The sequence below is a fragment of the Tripterygium wilfordii genome, chromosome 16, assembly GCF_013401445.1.
Source record: "Tripterygium wilfordii isolate XIE 37 chromosome 16, ASM1340144v1, whole genome shotgun sequence".
NCBI lineage: Eukaryota > Viridiplantae > Streptophyta > Magnoliopsida > Celastrales > Celastraceae > Tripterygium > Tripterygium wilfordii.
Window position 1 is genome coordinate 3,738,795 of NC_052247.1, and position 13,458 is coordinate 3,752,252.

Consider the following 13,458-nt stretch of genomic DNA (forward strand, 5'->3'; position numbering starts at 1 on the left):
TAAAATAGAGAAATTGTTAAGCAATTCTTGTCATTCAAACATAGCTATGAGATTTCCTCCCTCGCCTCTTCTAGTAGGAAAGTGAAATATAATGGTTTATCATATATGGTAACTTGAAGAAAAAGCTATCAAGCAACCTTGAGAAAAAATTTCTTCAGTTCATTCCAATCAGAGGAAACACAAGTAAAACCATTTATTTTTAGTCATACACGAGTGGGATAGCTCGAGTTTGTACGTGTCAATTAGAAACCATACTCTCAGACTCTTTCACAAAACCATCTCCTGTCCAATCTTTATCAGACTGCAGACCTTTTTTGCTAGCTTTCCTTTGTTGAATTGCTTCTTGTTGTCTTCGTACCAAATCCATATGAGTAGTAAAATACTCGAGTGACGCCCTGCAAACCAACGAACAAAGAAGGGACGTTAAATAATTTGATGTGAGCAGTGTTTTAGCTTTCTTAACCATTAGAAGTGTGTATCCTCTGAAATCTTGTATGGACGTGAATTTGTGCATTTTCATGAAATCCTTCAGCTCAGCACAAAGTTTCTTCACGAGGCCATAGCCATGCATCATAACACCAGTGCAAACCTAAAAACAAACTTTATCTTAAACCTCATATAAGACATTGCTGTATGGTAAAAAAAGAGAGTAAAATTTGCAAGGAATAAAAAATAGTGATGTAGGACTCCGTTAACGTTGAACAGAAATTGAATTCAGAGAGAGAACTAAGCCAAGAAGAGAAGAAAGAATCCAAGAGAAACAGAGGGAGGGAGGGCGGAAGATACGGCAGCAAATAAGTATGTGACAGCATTTCTATACCAATGATCACGGGGAAAGGTGCACTTAGTGAATGAATCAATACATTTCCTATATACTACTTTCAAGGACGAACATGCCTATAAGTGTTTAGAAAGCAAATTAAAAACCTTCATACATATAGTTTTAAATTTTACGCCACCACAAGCATCATAACCTATGTTTTAACTGAGATGAGACCTATCTTGGTGTAATGTAACATTCTCACCTGGACCGTGTCTGCTCCAAGAAGGATAAATTCAGCAGCATCACCACCTGTCTCAACACCTCCAATACCAGAAAGTGAATAATCCTTATTGTTAAATTCTGCCTTCATCATTTTCGCAATACTCATAAGTTTTCCAAGGGCAATAGGATGGACTGCCTTGGAAGAATAACCACCAGGAGTTGAGTATCTGGCCAAAAAAAATTTAAGCATGTAAAGATCCAACATAAGTTAACCAGCAGGAACCTGTCATATTGGTGTAATAGAGCATACCCTTCCACACAGGGCTCCGGACGTAGGGTATTAAGGTTGATGCCCATCACACTCATAATTGTGTTAATGGCTGCTATTCCCTCGCATCCTGACTTTAGAGACACCCTAGCTGGCTGTGTATACATGCAGAGGATGCAAATCACAATGAGAAGAAATTTATTTATAGTTACAAGTGAAACAGACGACTAGACAGAAACCAAACCAGTGTAATATCTGTGATATTAGGAGTCATCTTTGCCCACACAGGAACAGTAGCTTTTGCATTTATCCATCCACAAACCTCTTCCAACAAGGCACAATCTTGTCCTACAGCAGCACCCATTTTGCGCTCAGGCATGCCATGAGGGCACGAGAAATTGATTTCAATGGCGTCCTTTAAAATTGTCAAAAAAAAACATAGACAATGAAAAGAAGCATATTCAAAAGACATTTTCTAAAGGAAGAATAATGAGATGACTATAATTTACAATCCCAGTTTGCTCGACTCGATCAATAAGTTCCTCCCAAGCAGCTTTGTTGTATTCCTCCATAATAGAAGCAATGAGTATCCGATCAGGATATTCTTCTTTCAATTGCTTGAATTCTTTCAACATTGTCTCAAAAGGCCTGTCACTAATCAGTTCTATATTCTCTCATCCAATAATCTGCCCTTTGGCTAAACCATTAACACCAGCTCGTAGTCTGGCATATCGAGGAGTTACATTGATAACTTTTGAGGCATCCAGTGATACCTAGAAAAACAATATACATGATCAACTTGACGTTGAAAACAAAGTCCACTACAAAGATACAAAAACCAACGACTTCTTATCGTTGTTTCCAATTGTAATGAAACCTCTCAAAAACAAAGAATTCTTGCATTGAACAATAGTGTCCATTTAAAATCGTGAAAATTGAAATCAACTATGGTGTTATTGGTATCATCACTCAAACACTGTCCTAAGGATGCCACACATCAAGAAGCTTATGCATGTTCAGCCCTCAATCTATAACAAACGCCCCCCCCCCCCCCCCCCCCCACCCCCCCAAAAAAAATGAAGTTCTAATCTGATCAGCAGATTCAGCACTTGTCTTGTCAATTGTCATAAATAATACAACAAGAGTGTCAGTGAAATGCGTTTTTCCCTTCTGTATTAATAAATTCAAGAACCCTGTCGTCGAATAGACAGTAGTGAACCAAACAAAATCAGGAAACAAGAGAAGCAAAAATCGACATACCGTTTTTGCAATAACAGCTCCCCAGCCTTCATCAAAGGCACGCTTCATGACCGTGTAGTTGGTCCCGGGAGGACCCGACCCGATCACAAATGGATTGGGCATGTGTAACCCATTAACAGTCACACTCAATTCAGGCTCTGCCTGAGTGTCGGAGGCAACCACCCTCCAAAACCCAACTCTACCAGGTCGATTCACAGCTGGAGAAGGCCGAGTCCGAACAGATTCTACCACCGAGTTCCTGCCCCCGAACTGGGTCAAACCCAACGACGCCATGGGAATCAAGAATTGAAAGTTCAAAGTTGACGAAGTGGGAAATCCATCAGAATGAAGAAGAAGATGTCTAAAAATCAGAGTGAATAATAGTGTATGATATTAATGTTTGACATATTATTACATATTTAAATATTTTTCATATTTAAAATAAAATATTTTTCATATTTGGCCGGAAATGGTATGGGAAAGGAGTGCCTCACTTTAGGGAGTCAAACGGTGGTGGTGGGGTGCGGAGAGACTCTCATAATCGGTCGTATCAAGCTCTTTTGTATGGCGGTTGTCTGCGTCTTCTCAAAATTTTTTCGCTAGGTTCAGTGGATGTTAACGACTGTGGATGGTTGAGTTATGCTTAGGATGATCCAAGGAAGATTTATGAGTAGGCAATGGTCAATATAGATCTCGGACAACAAAGGTGGATGGTGTTTGATGATAGTATGAAAGCAGCTCAATTGAGGTCATTTAGACAATTCAATAATGACAGATTGGCTAAAAAAAGTTTAATTATCCCAAAAAAATCCACTTGGGTAACATTTTGGAATGCTCCTAAAAAATTGTACTTGAAATGGGGGTCATGAAATTGGTGTTTGGTATAATAATATGTAGTTGAATAGCATATATGCTACTAAGTATCGTATATGTTACTCAAAATTGTTTGTCAAACATACCTTTGGTTGGGTTTTTTCATTAATGTTGAGTGTCAACGACTTTATCAAAAAATAATAATAGTAATAGTTGACAAATTAAGAAGCGTCGGAGTTTAAGTGTTAAACAGGAATCAAATCTCGAGCGAAATGGAATTAAAGGGAATTTGTTGCAATCCTAATTATTATAGGATGGGGCTCCAATTTTAGCTCCAATTACCTCATGAACACCGTCCATCGAGTCAACAAAGTCGTCAAGCCACATTCACAGATGTTTAAGTTTTTCGCCTGAGCAACCTGCTACGTAAGTGGGTTGACGATCTAAAATAGAGAAAATCTCTAAGAGTTACTATAATGGAATAATTTTTAATTTTGAATTACTAGTTTGAATCATTTAAATTTTCAATGATCAAATTGAAATTTTAATAATCTTTTAACGACCAAAAGTTATATAAACCCGTGCAATGTAATATTATCTGGGCTGGGCTTGTAGGCATCTGATCTAGGATTCTTACAAATCATGGCCCAAAATTTTCATCTACAAGCATTTTTCTCATGGGCCCCTCCATACCAGAGAACACCTTCGTAATTAAGAAAGGCAGCGAACGAAGGCCCCGTTCCTGGTACAAGTAAAACCTGAGAGTAAGAGAAGCAAGATATTCGTGAATTCGGAAATCGAAGCCAAAAGCTCAAGCTTAATCGCGAATCAGATATGGCCTTGCAATGGATGATAATCGCTTACGTAGTTGCAGCGGAGGCGGCAATAGCGGTGCTTTTGACTCTCCCTTCGCCGAAGCTCTTGAAGACCCGATTGGTCTCCCTCGTCTCTCTGATCCTCCAGCCTGCGCTGTTTATCATCCCTTTCACCGGATTCCAGCTATTAGGTGCTCGTATTTTTCTATATCTCTCTCTTTTTCCTTTCTCTTTTGTTTGTTGGTTCCGGAGGATTTTTTTCCTTCTTGATTTCGTATCTTGATGTGTCGTTAACTCGGAACTTCGTTTTACTAAGATAATTGAAATGTTTTGTTTCCGTGATCTTGGTTTTTCTGAAGATAGGGTTGGATCTGTTGGCTGACCATTCATCCTGCTATTTTTCTATCATTTTGGAATAATTAGCTTGTTTTTGGTTGCCGATAACCCTGAAATCGAGAGGATGGGTAAGGTTGTGGATATTGTGATGATGATGTATCCTGTTCTGATTCAGCCTGTCTTGATCTTATATGTACTGTTAAGAGCTTAGTGGTTTGAATAAGGAAATAATAGTTTTAACTATTATTTCTGATTGCATAATTTGCATTTGGTTGGATTTGGTAAAATATGATTAGGAGTGAAATTTAGAAATGACTTTTTTGGACTTGAATTTGGTGTAGATATTTACTGGAAGAATGAGCACCGCCTGATGTGCACCTCGGATGTCTGCACTGCTGCTGAGAGAGATCGATACGAAAAGGCTGTAAGTATTTAGACAGCAATTAGCCATTCGATCTTCTCTGGAAAAATTTGAAAAGACAAAATCAGGATACTTTACTTGTCATTGTGGTCTTGTGAATGTAATACTAGGCTACTAGCTGCCGAATATGGTTGAATTGGTTACAGCAAAAGTTCTGGAAATGGTTGGCTTTTATGTATTTTGAATACCGAAATGCTTTCTCCTCCCTTGAGCATTGTAGATAACTTGTTCTTGGTTGGACCCCCAATGTGTCCTTCAATGAGTTACTTTTCTTTCCTTGATAACAATAACCATACTAAAAACCCATGAAATGTCCCGAATTCCACGATTTTGTTCAAGAGCAAGCTTCTCACCTCTCCTTCCCCTAGCCTATTAGTTGTAGTCAAATCCCAATCAAACCACTCCGATGACTCCTGGACAGGCAATACAAAGAAAAACCTTCCCCTCATGCTGTCTTCAGTATCATCTACATTCTACACTATTCTTCCACGTGATTAATCTCGTATGCACTACTGACAGCTGATAAGTCTTGCCAATTACGACTTCTAATGTTAACATATTATTGAATTAAATTCACATCCAAATATTATACTTGAGTTTCATGAGACGAATTATGTCACTTCTCTAATTTCCACTAAATGTTTTCAGTATGGCTATTTTATAGCCATCATTGTTTCCCTTTGCATTCCAAGTGAGGATTTTAAAATCACAAAGAGATAACACTAGAGTCCTTGACTCAATTTATGTCCTCTGATTGCGTAAAATGCCCTATCTGCCCATCTTTGCCAGTTCCGTACGCCATCCTTTTCATTGGCTCTGCAGTTTCTTCAATATTGTATTTATTTTACTGCTGCAAGATTCTTCTTGTTCGTGGTTTTTTTCTTCTTTTTCTTCTCTTCTCCATGTCATCTGGTTGTGTAAAAGCCTTATCCTTGATACTCACCACTTTTCTCGTTTATGGAGCAGAGTTAGGCTGAGAGCTTGGTCTAAGAAGGTGATATGTTGTGCAAAGTACAACGGAGGGGCTGTTTTTAGAAATTGAACCCATGACTTCTTGTTGCAGTGTTCGCCCTTATGTATGTGAGAATATATGTGGCTGAAAATGGGAAATGAATTGATAATTTTTTTAAGGTTGTTTAAATTTAAAATGGTCCGTGATCTGCTTAATTTGCAGTCCAGTGAAGGGCTTTTGTTTGGTAAAGGATTGACTGCATGGAAAATTATAGCCGGTATTAGTTGTTTGTATTATGTGCTGGTTGCTTTATTTTTTGTATCTGGCCATGGAGAAATACTGAGGTAACCAACATCCTTTGGTCTTGACGCTTTAATTTTGAGGTTGTTAACTTTCAAGTTATTAGTTATGCAATTTTTGTCTAAAGAATTTAAATTCTGTGTGGAATTTTTTGCAAGGTTTGCCTGTATACTTGTATAGTTTATAGCCAAGTCATGCCTGCTTGCGTTTTAAAATTTTTCTGGCCACGTCTCATCCTACTGTGTAAACAAAAGTTTTTATTATTTTACTCATCAAAACAAAATTTTCCATTACATTTTAGACGAAATATGTGTACCTTTTCAGCTATAAAATGTGTCATCTGTAGAGTTTTCTTTTTTGAATAATTGTCTTAACACTCTGAAACCATGTTGCTGTGGTCTTTTTATTTATATTTTCAAGGCTTTAGTCTTTTTGTTGGCTCTCCTTTTCTGCCCCTTTTGGTGCCTCCATCAAAAAAATGGAAGCTCATTGTATTCTTATTGTACTGGTGCTTTATGCAGATCTACAAAGCTCAAAGGAATGTTGTTCTGTGTGCTTCGGCATGCTTTCTCTACTGGTATGTTGCTATAATATAATATACCTGGTTTTCAGATTCTTGCTTAGTTCCTCTCTGGATCTTATCTATGGTCAATTAAGCCTCTATGAATGTGGTTGCAGGTGCATCTTTCGGATTTGCAAATATTACAAAGACATCGAAAGGTTGGAGGAACTAGAGAAGAGGTACAAGGAGGAATAGATTCTCTTGCAATAGTTTCTTTGAATTTGATCTAGATGATTGAGTTGAACCATGGTTTACATTGTATCAGAAACTAATATTATGTTGTTGTGGAGTATTTTTGAATTTAGAGTTGTATTTTGGAAGTGCATTAGTGATTAGTATGTGACGTCCTTTTTTTTTCAATAATCTGTGAGCTACGTATAGGCAAACTTGTATTCTGCGCTTTTAGTTTCTTGCGTTCTAATTCTTGCCACGCTGTTTATCGAAAGCCCGGCTTACAAAGTTCATCGATTCGATGTTTTACAATTAATCTTTAGAGGCAGCCTGCTAATTTCTGGGACGGAAATCCCATTCCTTCAACTGGACTTTGATCCATACCTGATACTAGTGCAAGCAGGGTTAGAAGAGTGTAAGAAAGTTCAACCAGAGGAACTGACAAATGGTGAAATGTGCATAAATTGAGAAATCTATTATGAGGACGGACTCTGATGGTGATATTTTTTTTCAACAAAGCAAGCTAGCCAAGCATTATGTGCTTGGTTTGTGGGTTATTATGTGGATCATCAATTTTTCGTGTAGTCTGCGTGGTTTGTGGGTTATTATGTGGACCATGAAAAATTTGTGGATTATTATGTGGACCATCAATTTTTCATGTGCTTGGTCGGGCTGCGTGGTTTGTGGGGTATTACATGGACCATCAATTTTTTACGTGTTTGCTCTGGCTGCTACGTGAACCGTGAATTTTTCTTGTGTTTGCTTGGGCTGCGTGGTTGTTTGTGGGATATTACGTGGACCGATCTCTTATAAATTATTAGGAAAGGGGGAAGATCCAAATATATGGAATATCTTTGGTTTCTTGTAATAAAAGGCTTTCCAGACCAGTAAAGACTAAATAAATAGTAAATACTAGTCAAGGAGATTCCTCATTGGGCTTTGTTGAAGCCCAAGAAGTAATGGGCTTCCAGTTCGTAGCCCAAGTATTTTCGTCACAAAGACATCAGTATATTCTCATCAACCGGTGAGCACTGGTTTCATCCTCCTCGACGTCTATACGACTGCTGAATTGATTGTTTTAGAGAGAGAAGAAATAGAAAGAAAGGAAAAGAAGGCGAGATGGGAAGCGCTGCACCACCAGCCCAAATACCCACAAGCTTTGGTAATGAGTTGAGGGCTTGCCTTCGTTGCCGTCTCGTCAAAACCTACGATCAGGTGCCCTTCTCCTTCTCTTTTCTCTCGAATTAACGAAGAGGTGCTGATTCTTACGAAATTTGTTTTCTTTTTTGGTTATTTTGATGGGTTTGTTTCAGTTTAGAGAATCGGGTTGCGAGAACTGTCCCTTCTTCAAGATGGAAGAGGACAACGAACGTGTTGTCGATTGCACCACCCCTAATTTCAATGGGTATGGAAATCTTCGTGCATTCCAATTGTTTCTTCCGTTTCCTTCATAAATTAGAGAGAAGTTGAGCCACAATTTGCATAAAATTGTTTTTAATTTCGTTGGGTTTTATAGGATAATTTCAGTCATGGATCCAGGTAGAAGCTGGGCTGCTCGTTGGCTGCGAATTGGTATGTTAATTTTCATTATAGCTGTTGTGTTACTAGATAGACTCTCATTTAGGTGTAGATGTTTCTTTTATGTCTTGACTCGTTGTCACTATGTTTTAGTCTTGGTTTAGTAATTTGTACTAGGGTTTAGGGTTCAGAATATCTCTGCATTTATCCTTCAAATGGTGGTAAATATTCCTTTTGTATCTGAACGCTTCTCTCCTACCTTAGCTTGTCTAAAGGGTTTTACACTATCAATTCATGAATGCCTATTGTTAGCATAGCTATTGTGACCTGTGCATCTAGCAATTAACTCTTCTAATGGTGATTCCAAGATTTCTTTCCAATCATTTTGCAGGTAGATTTGTACCTGGTGTCTATACTCTTGCTGTCTCAGAGACTCTTCCGGAAGATTTGCAGGTTTGTATGTCCATCCGGAAGTGCAATTGATATCAATTTTCTTATGTAAACCGAATAGCATTCAATTAGGAAGATTCCATAGTAGAATGAGTTGTCAATCTAAAATTGTCTTGCACTTGCTTACTTTTATTTTGATCAATCTGTCTGCGTCTTTTGATCTTTGAACATTTTGGTTAGAAGTTCAACATATTTCATTGCTAGCAATTCCCTGGGATAGCATTTTTTTGAGTTGCACACACTGGTCCAGCGGTTAGCTCCTTGCCACTTTGTCTTGATGGTAGAAGTTCAGACCCCCATCCCATTTTAACAATAAAGGAAAACTAGTGTTAGGGCAATGGCAAATCTAGTGTGCTTGCAACTTAAAAGGTTAAAATCCATCTCATGGACTGGGTACATAGAGGAAAAATGGGACCTTAACTATGACTAATACAACTAATCTCTTAAAGTAATGATAAATTTTGGGAAAAGTAAAATGTTGCTGCTATAGTTTGAAGCTACCTTCTTGTTTATAGCTGCGCATGTCCATGCCTTCCTATACCCGCAATGGAAGAATCTTGATTTGACTGTTTAATCTTTGATTGATGACTTGCAAATTGCAATTGGTTATGTTTTAATAGTGGACTTATGGGAATATTTAGATACAGAAAACGAGTTAATATAATTGCCATGACCTATTTAAATGCAGCGTAGAAAGGTTTTTGTTTGAACCTTGTTTATATACTTCTTATAATTCATTTCAAGTTTTAGATTGGAAAGTGCCTTAGGCCAGTGAAGCATGTAGATGAGGAAGCCTCTTTTTCTTGCTTGTCCTCACATAAACCCACCTTATGAAAGACCATATTTAATCGTGGGAATCACTTATGAAAATGAAAGGCCTTCATGACTAACTTACAGGGTATTAGCCTAGGTATTGGAAAGCCGACTGATGTTGTTTTTATGTACGATGTGCATGTGTATATTTTTCGGGTTTCATATTTTCATTGCACATGTACACTGATCATTTCATTGGTTTCTTGCAGAATTTATGTGAAGATGAACGTGTGCAATATGTTCCACCCAAGCGTGTTTGAATTAGCTTTTCCGTTTCGATCCAGTGTATGAACAGCTTAGTTTGCATCATTGTTTTACCTGTGATGTTTGAATATTTCAAAATTTACACAGGTGCAATATGTTCCACCCAAGCATGTATGAATTAGCTTTTCCGTTTTGATCCAGTGTAGGAACAGCTTAGTTTGCATCATTGCCTTACCTGTGATGTTTGAATATTTCAAAATTTACATATTGCAGGAAACTAATAGTTCGTGTTTATCTGCGCTTCCCATTCTGCTGATGTTGTCGTCGATTTCTAAGTCTCTAAGAAACTATTGGATGTGTGTTAACATGAAAATATGCTGAAAAGTCCATCTCTTCTGCTCGGTCTTTGCGGCAACTGTATTACCCGATTAAAATGGTTTTGGTGTAACGATGCTCTTAATATTTTTTCCTAGCAACTTAAATGCCCTGTATGAACCCTTGCCGGAGCTAATAGCACCAGTGAAGCCAGGCCTTTATCAACAATTTAGATGCATGGATTATGCAAAACTTGTCCAAGGAAAGGAATTGAGGGATAAACTATAAAGCTTTGATAAATCACCACAGGTGAGATCATACTCAAACACACACATACATAAATAAGCGGATGTGGGGCATTTTTTCCTAGGTCTTCTCTGTTCTGTTTTGGGTGGTGTTATATTTTGCTCTGTTTTTGCTACTGGTGCATAGTTCTGTGTATCTCTACCATCTTCTTGTTAGCACAGAAATATAGACTACTTTTTGAAGACAGAAAGTGTTAAAGATTATAAAAATCCCACGTCGGTTTGGCATAAGCCAACCATGTGATTTATGACGATAGACCAACCTCACCGCATGTTAATGCATTTTTAAATAAAGATTAAAGACAAAGCCGTACGGATCTTGGTCCAAAACTTACAATATCTCACGTGTTGTTTGGTTTGTACTATTTTATCCTAATTTATAACAAAAGGTGGGTCTAATTAGGCTGAGTTCCAACTACTCATGTTTTGCATGTGTCAACTTCAAATGGTGCTCTACCCAAAACTAATTGCGCATGTGAAAATCATGCTTGTATTAGAAATCACTAAAAAGTGGTTTATATATGTTTCTGTCAAGTAATATTTACATTATGTGCTGTGAGAAGTTCTGTCTTCTTTGTCATATTGAGTTTTGGTGATGCATACATGTTTGGCATATTCATTTGAAAGTCTTAAAACACATTAGGCATGTGCCCTTTCCAATATTGTCCAACTTGTTTTATAGGTATTTAGTTGGTTCAAACTATAACTTTGGACAATATTTCACATATTGCATTGCCTTATTGTTTGGTTGTTCGCAATAACACTCTGCGACTTATCAAAATGCTTAAGGGAGCGGGATAATTCATGCGCCTAAATATTCCACGGAGCCAAAAACATGTGTTTAAATGCTTAGGGGGAGTGGGGTAATTCATGCACCTAAATATTTTGTGGAGTCAAAAGTACATAGTTAAATGCTTAGGAGAGCGGGGTAATTCATGCACCTAAATATTCAGTGGAGCCAAAAACACGTGGTTAAATGCTTAGGGGACCGGGGTAATTCATGCACCTAAATATTCTGTGGAGTCAAAAGCACGTGGTCATTTTGTCAAAGGAAAAAAAAGGAACCCGACTCTAACTCTATCTATTATTTTGAGTTGTTAGGCTGACCTGAATTTGAATCTCATTACCTTTTTTTTTTGGGTAAGTAAGCAGGAGTGGGGGCTTGAACTTAGCTACCATCCAATTCGAGTATATGCCTCGACCATCTTGACTAAGGGATTGAATTGATATACATGATTTGAATTGATCAAACACCAAGTCCTCCTCTCTTGCACACCTTTGAAATTTAAGTATGAACAAGTTTGAACGTCTACATTAATGTTGAGTAGAAAATTTCATTTCCATTCCAATATTTCCTAATAAAAGAAATCCTTTAAAAAAAATTGGAATTGTCCCCACAAAAACCATTACTAGAAGGATCATCAAACAATTAATTGGAGAAACTATATTTATTATTTGTTCCATTTATTACAGAAATAGTTTGAGTCTACAAAACTGTTCTTGACATTTACAAATATTAATGAATCAAAAAGAAGAAGAATTAGTCACAGTCTCCTTTATGATCTTTCAAAATGACCTCTTGAGGTTCTTGAAATCAGCAGTTTCAATGCATTCCAGTGTAGTCCTGTAAGGATTCATGGATTTCAAAACCTCTGTTGCCTTCTCTTTTGTTTCATCTCCACAACCAAGCTGTAATAGCAACAAGACCTTCTGAAATGCACCAACTTGAAGAGCTTCAACCAAGATCATTGATCCATCGCCATTGTTCTTCTTCTGTTCATGCTTGATTAGCTTCCCAATTGTACTAATTGAATACTCGGAGGCCAAATTCGAAACGCGCAATATCTTCTTCACAAGAACTGGAATTGTCAGAGCATTTCTATATGCTTCTTCTCTTCCTTCATTGCAATCACATAGCCTGTCGAGAACGCCCAATGCTCGCTCGCAGATGCTTCTTTCAGTATCAATCATGGATTCTAGGAGTAATGACACCAAACCCATTTGGACAAACAGTTTTCTGATCTTGTCATTGAATGAAACTAATTGGAAACTTAGCATAAGAGAAGATTTGGTGATTTTAGTACTAATTGGGTGTTGAATGAACTTGAACAGAATTTCTGCTAATCCTTCAATACCAGCTAGTGCTTCCACATGCCTTTGAATCTCCACAAGCTCTTTCAAGGCAACAATGGAGTTGTGCTTCACTGAAGTAGAACCTCCATTTCTCAAGAACCAAACCAGACAACCTAATGAATCCTTGGATCCCAAGTAATTTTGGGTTTCAGCATCAAATGGTAGCATCCAATTCAAGCAAGACAGTATTTCTTCCAAAACGATTTCATTTCTCTCGTATGAATCTTTCGCGAATTCATCAAATGCTGCTGCTAATGCACCACCAGTCCCATTCTGCACAATGCACCTCCTGTTCCTTTCACTTTCACTCCCCCAAGTTCTGATCTTTTTCACCAAATCCAAGCACCCACATGGATCCAAACGTTTCGCTGAATCCTTGACACCGAACATAATCTCCGACACCTCAATCCCGGTCACTGGAACTCTCGGTGTTGGGATTCTTTCAGCGCCGAATTTTCGATTCTCTACGCACCATTCTTGAATCATTTTTCTGAGAGTGTGGTTCGGAATCTGATCAAAACTCCTCAGCACCTGATTCGTTACAGGGCACGTAAAGTTTCCCGATTCAAGCCACTTCTCGATGCTTTCGCGGTCGTAAGTTATGCCAGAAGACAATGTGACAGGATCCTTCATGAGATCAAGCGATATTGGGCATCGAAAATGGCTAGGAATCACAAGCTCTGCATCAACATCACCTTTTCTCTGCCTATTTAAGAAATTCTTCCTTTTTCTCCAACCAAAAACCATTTGCAAGAGATCGAAAACAAAGCCAAATAGAAGAAGAATTTCAAATTAATCAATCAATCCCAGAAGAGAAAAACAGAGAAGAAACGCTTTCTTTGCTTGTTAGGGAAGAGG

General features: G+C 37.9%; 3 protein-coding genes and 1 pseudogene across 3 annotated transcripts; 2 read left to right on the forward strand and 2 right to left on the reverse strand.

Moving 5' to 3' along the window:
• Nucleotides 1–144: 144 nt before the first annotated feature.
• LOC119980392 lies at nt 145–2,786 on the reverse strand (annotated as a pseudogene).
• Nucleotides 2,787–4,009: 1,223 nt separating this feature from the next.
• LOC119980404 lies at nt 4,010–7,116 on the forward strand. Its single transcript, XM_038823090.1, has 4 exons — nt 4,010–4,311; nt 4,798–4,880; nt 6,651–6,706; nt 6,808–7,116. The coding sequence occupies exons 1-4, from the start codon at nt 4,140–4,142 to the stop codon at nt 6,884–6,886; spliced, it is 390 nt and encodes a 129-aa protein (XP_038679018.1). The 5' UTR covers nt 4,010–4,139; the 3' UTR covers nt 6,887–7,116.
• A 770-nt stretch (nt 7,117–7,886) lies between these two features.
• Nucleotides 7,887–10,141, forward strand: LOC119980599 (transcription elongation factor SPT4 homolog 2-like). Its single transcript, XM_038823366.1, has 5 exons — nt 7,887–8,077; nt 8,176–8,267; nt 8,379–8,434; nt 8,772–8,833; nt 9,853–10,141. Exons 1-5 carry the CDS (start codon nt 7,982–7,984, stop codon nt 9,901–9,903), a joined length of 357 nt encoding a protein of 118 aa, XP_038679294.1. The 5' UTR covers nt 7,887–7,981; the 3' UTR covers nt 9,904–10,141.
• Nucleotides 10,142–11,885: 1,744 nt separating this feature from the next.
• Nucleotides 11,886–13,457, reverse strand: LOC119980416 (U-box domain-containing protein 21-like). Its single transcript, XM_038823104.1, has one exon. The coding sequence runs from the start codon at nt 13,345–13,347 to the stop codon at nt 12,034–12,036; it is 1,314 nt and encodes a 437-aa protein (XP_038679032.1). The 5' UTR covers nt 13,348–13,457; the 3' UTR covers nt 11,886–12,033.
• Nucleotide 13,458: the final 1 nt, after the last annotated feature.

What these genes read in the sequence shown, in the direction of transcription:
- LOC119980404 (XM_038823090.1), top strand. Translation starts at nt 4,140, where the DNA reads ATGGCCTTGCAATGGATGATAATCGCTTACGTAGTTGCAGCGGAGGCG. An exon ending in CACCGGATTCCAGCTATTAG is followed by an intron (nt 4,312 to 4,797) that starts GTGCTCGTATTT and finishes AATTTGGTGTAG; the next exon opens with ATATTTACTGGAAGAATGAG. An exon ending in TCGGCATGCTTTCTCTACTG is followed by an intron (nt 6,707 to 6,807) that starts GTATGTTGCTAT and finishes ATGTGGTTGCAG; the next exon opens with GTGCATCTTTCGGATTTGCA.
- LOC119980599 (XM_038823366.1), top strand. Translation starts at nt 7,982, where the DNA reads ATGGGAAGCGCTGCACCACCAGCCCAAATACCCACAAGCTTTGGTAAT. An exon ending in ACCACCCCTAATTTCAATGG is followed by an intron (nt 8,268 to 8,378) that starts GTATGGAAATCT and finishes TGGGTTTTATAG; the next exon opens with GATAATTTCAGTCATGGATC. An exon ending in CTCTTCCGGAAGATTTGCAG is followed by an intron (nt 8,834 to 9,852) that starts GTTTGTATGTCC and finishes GGTTTCTTGCAG; the next exon opens with AATTTATGTGAAGATGAACG.
- LOC119980416 (XM_038823104.1), bottom strand. Translation starts at nt 13,347, where the DNA reads ATGGTTTTTGGTTGGAGAAAAAGGAAGAATTTCTTAAATAGGCAGAGA.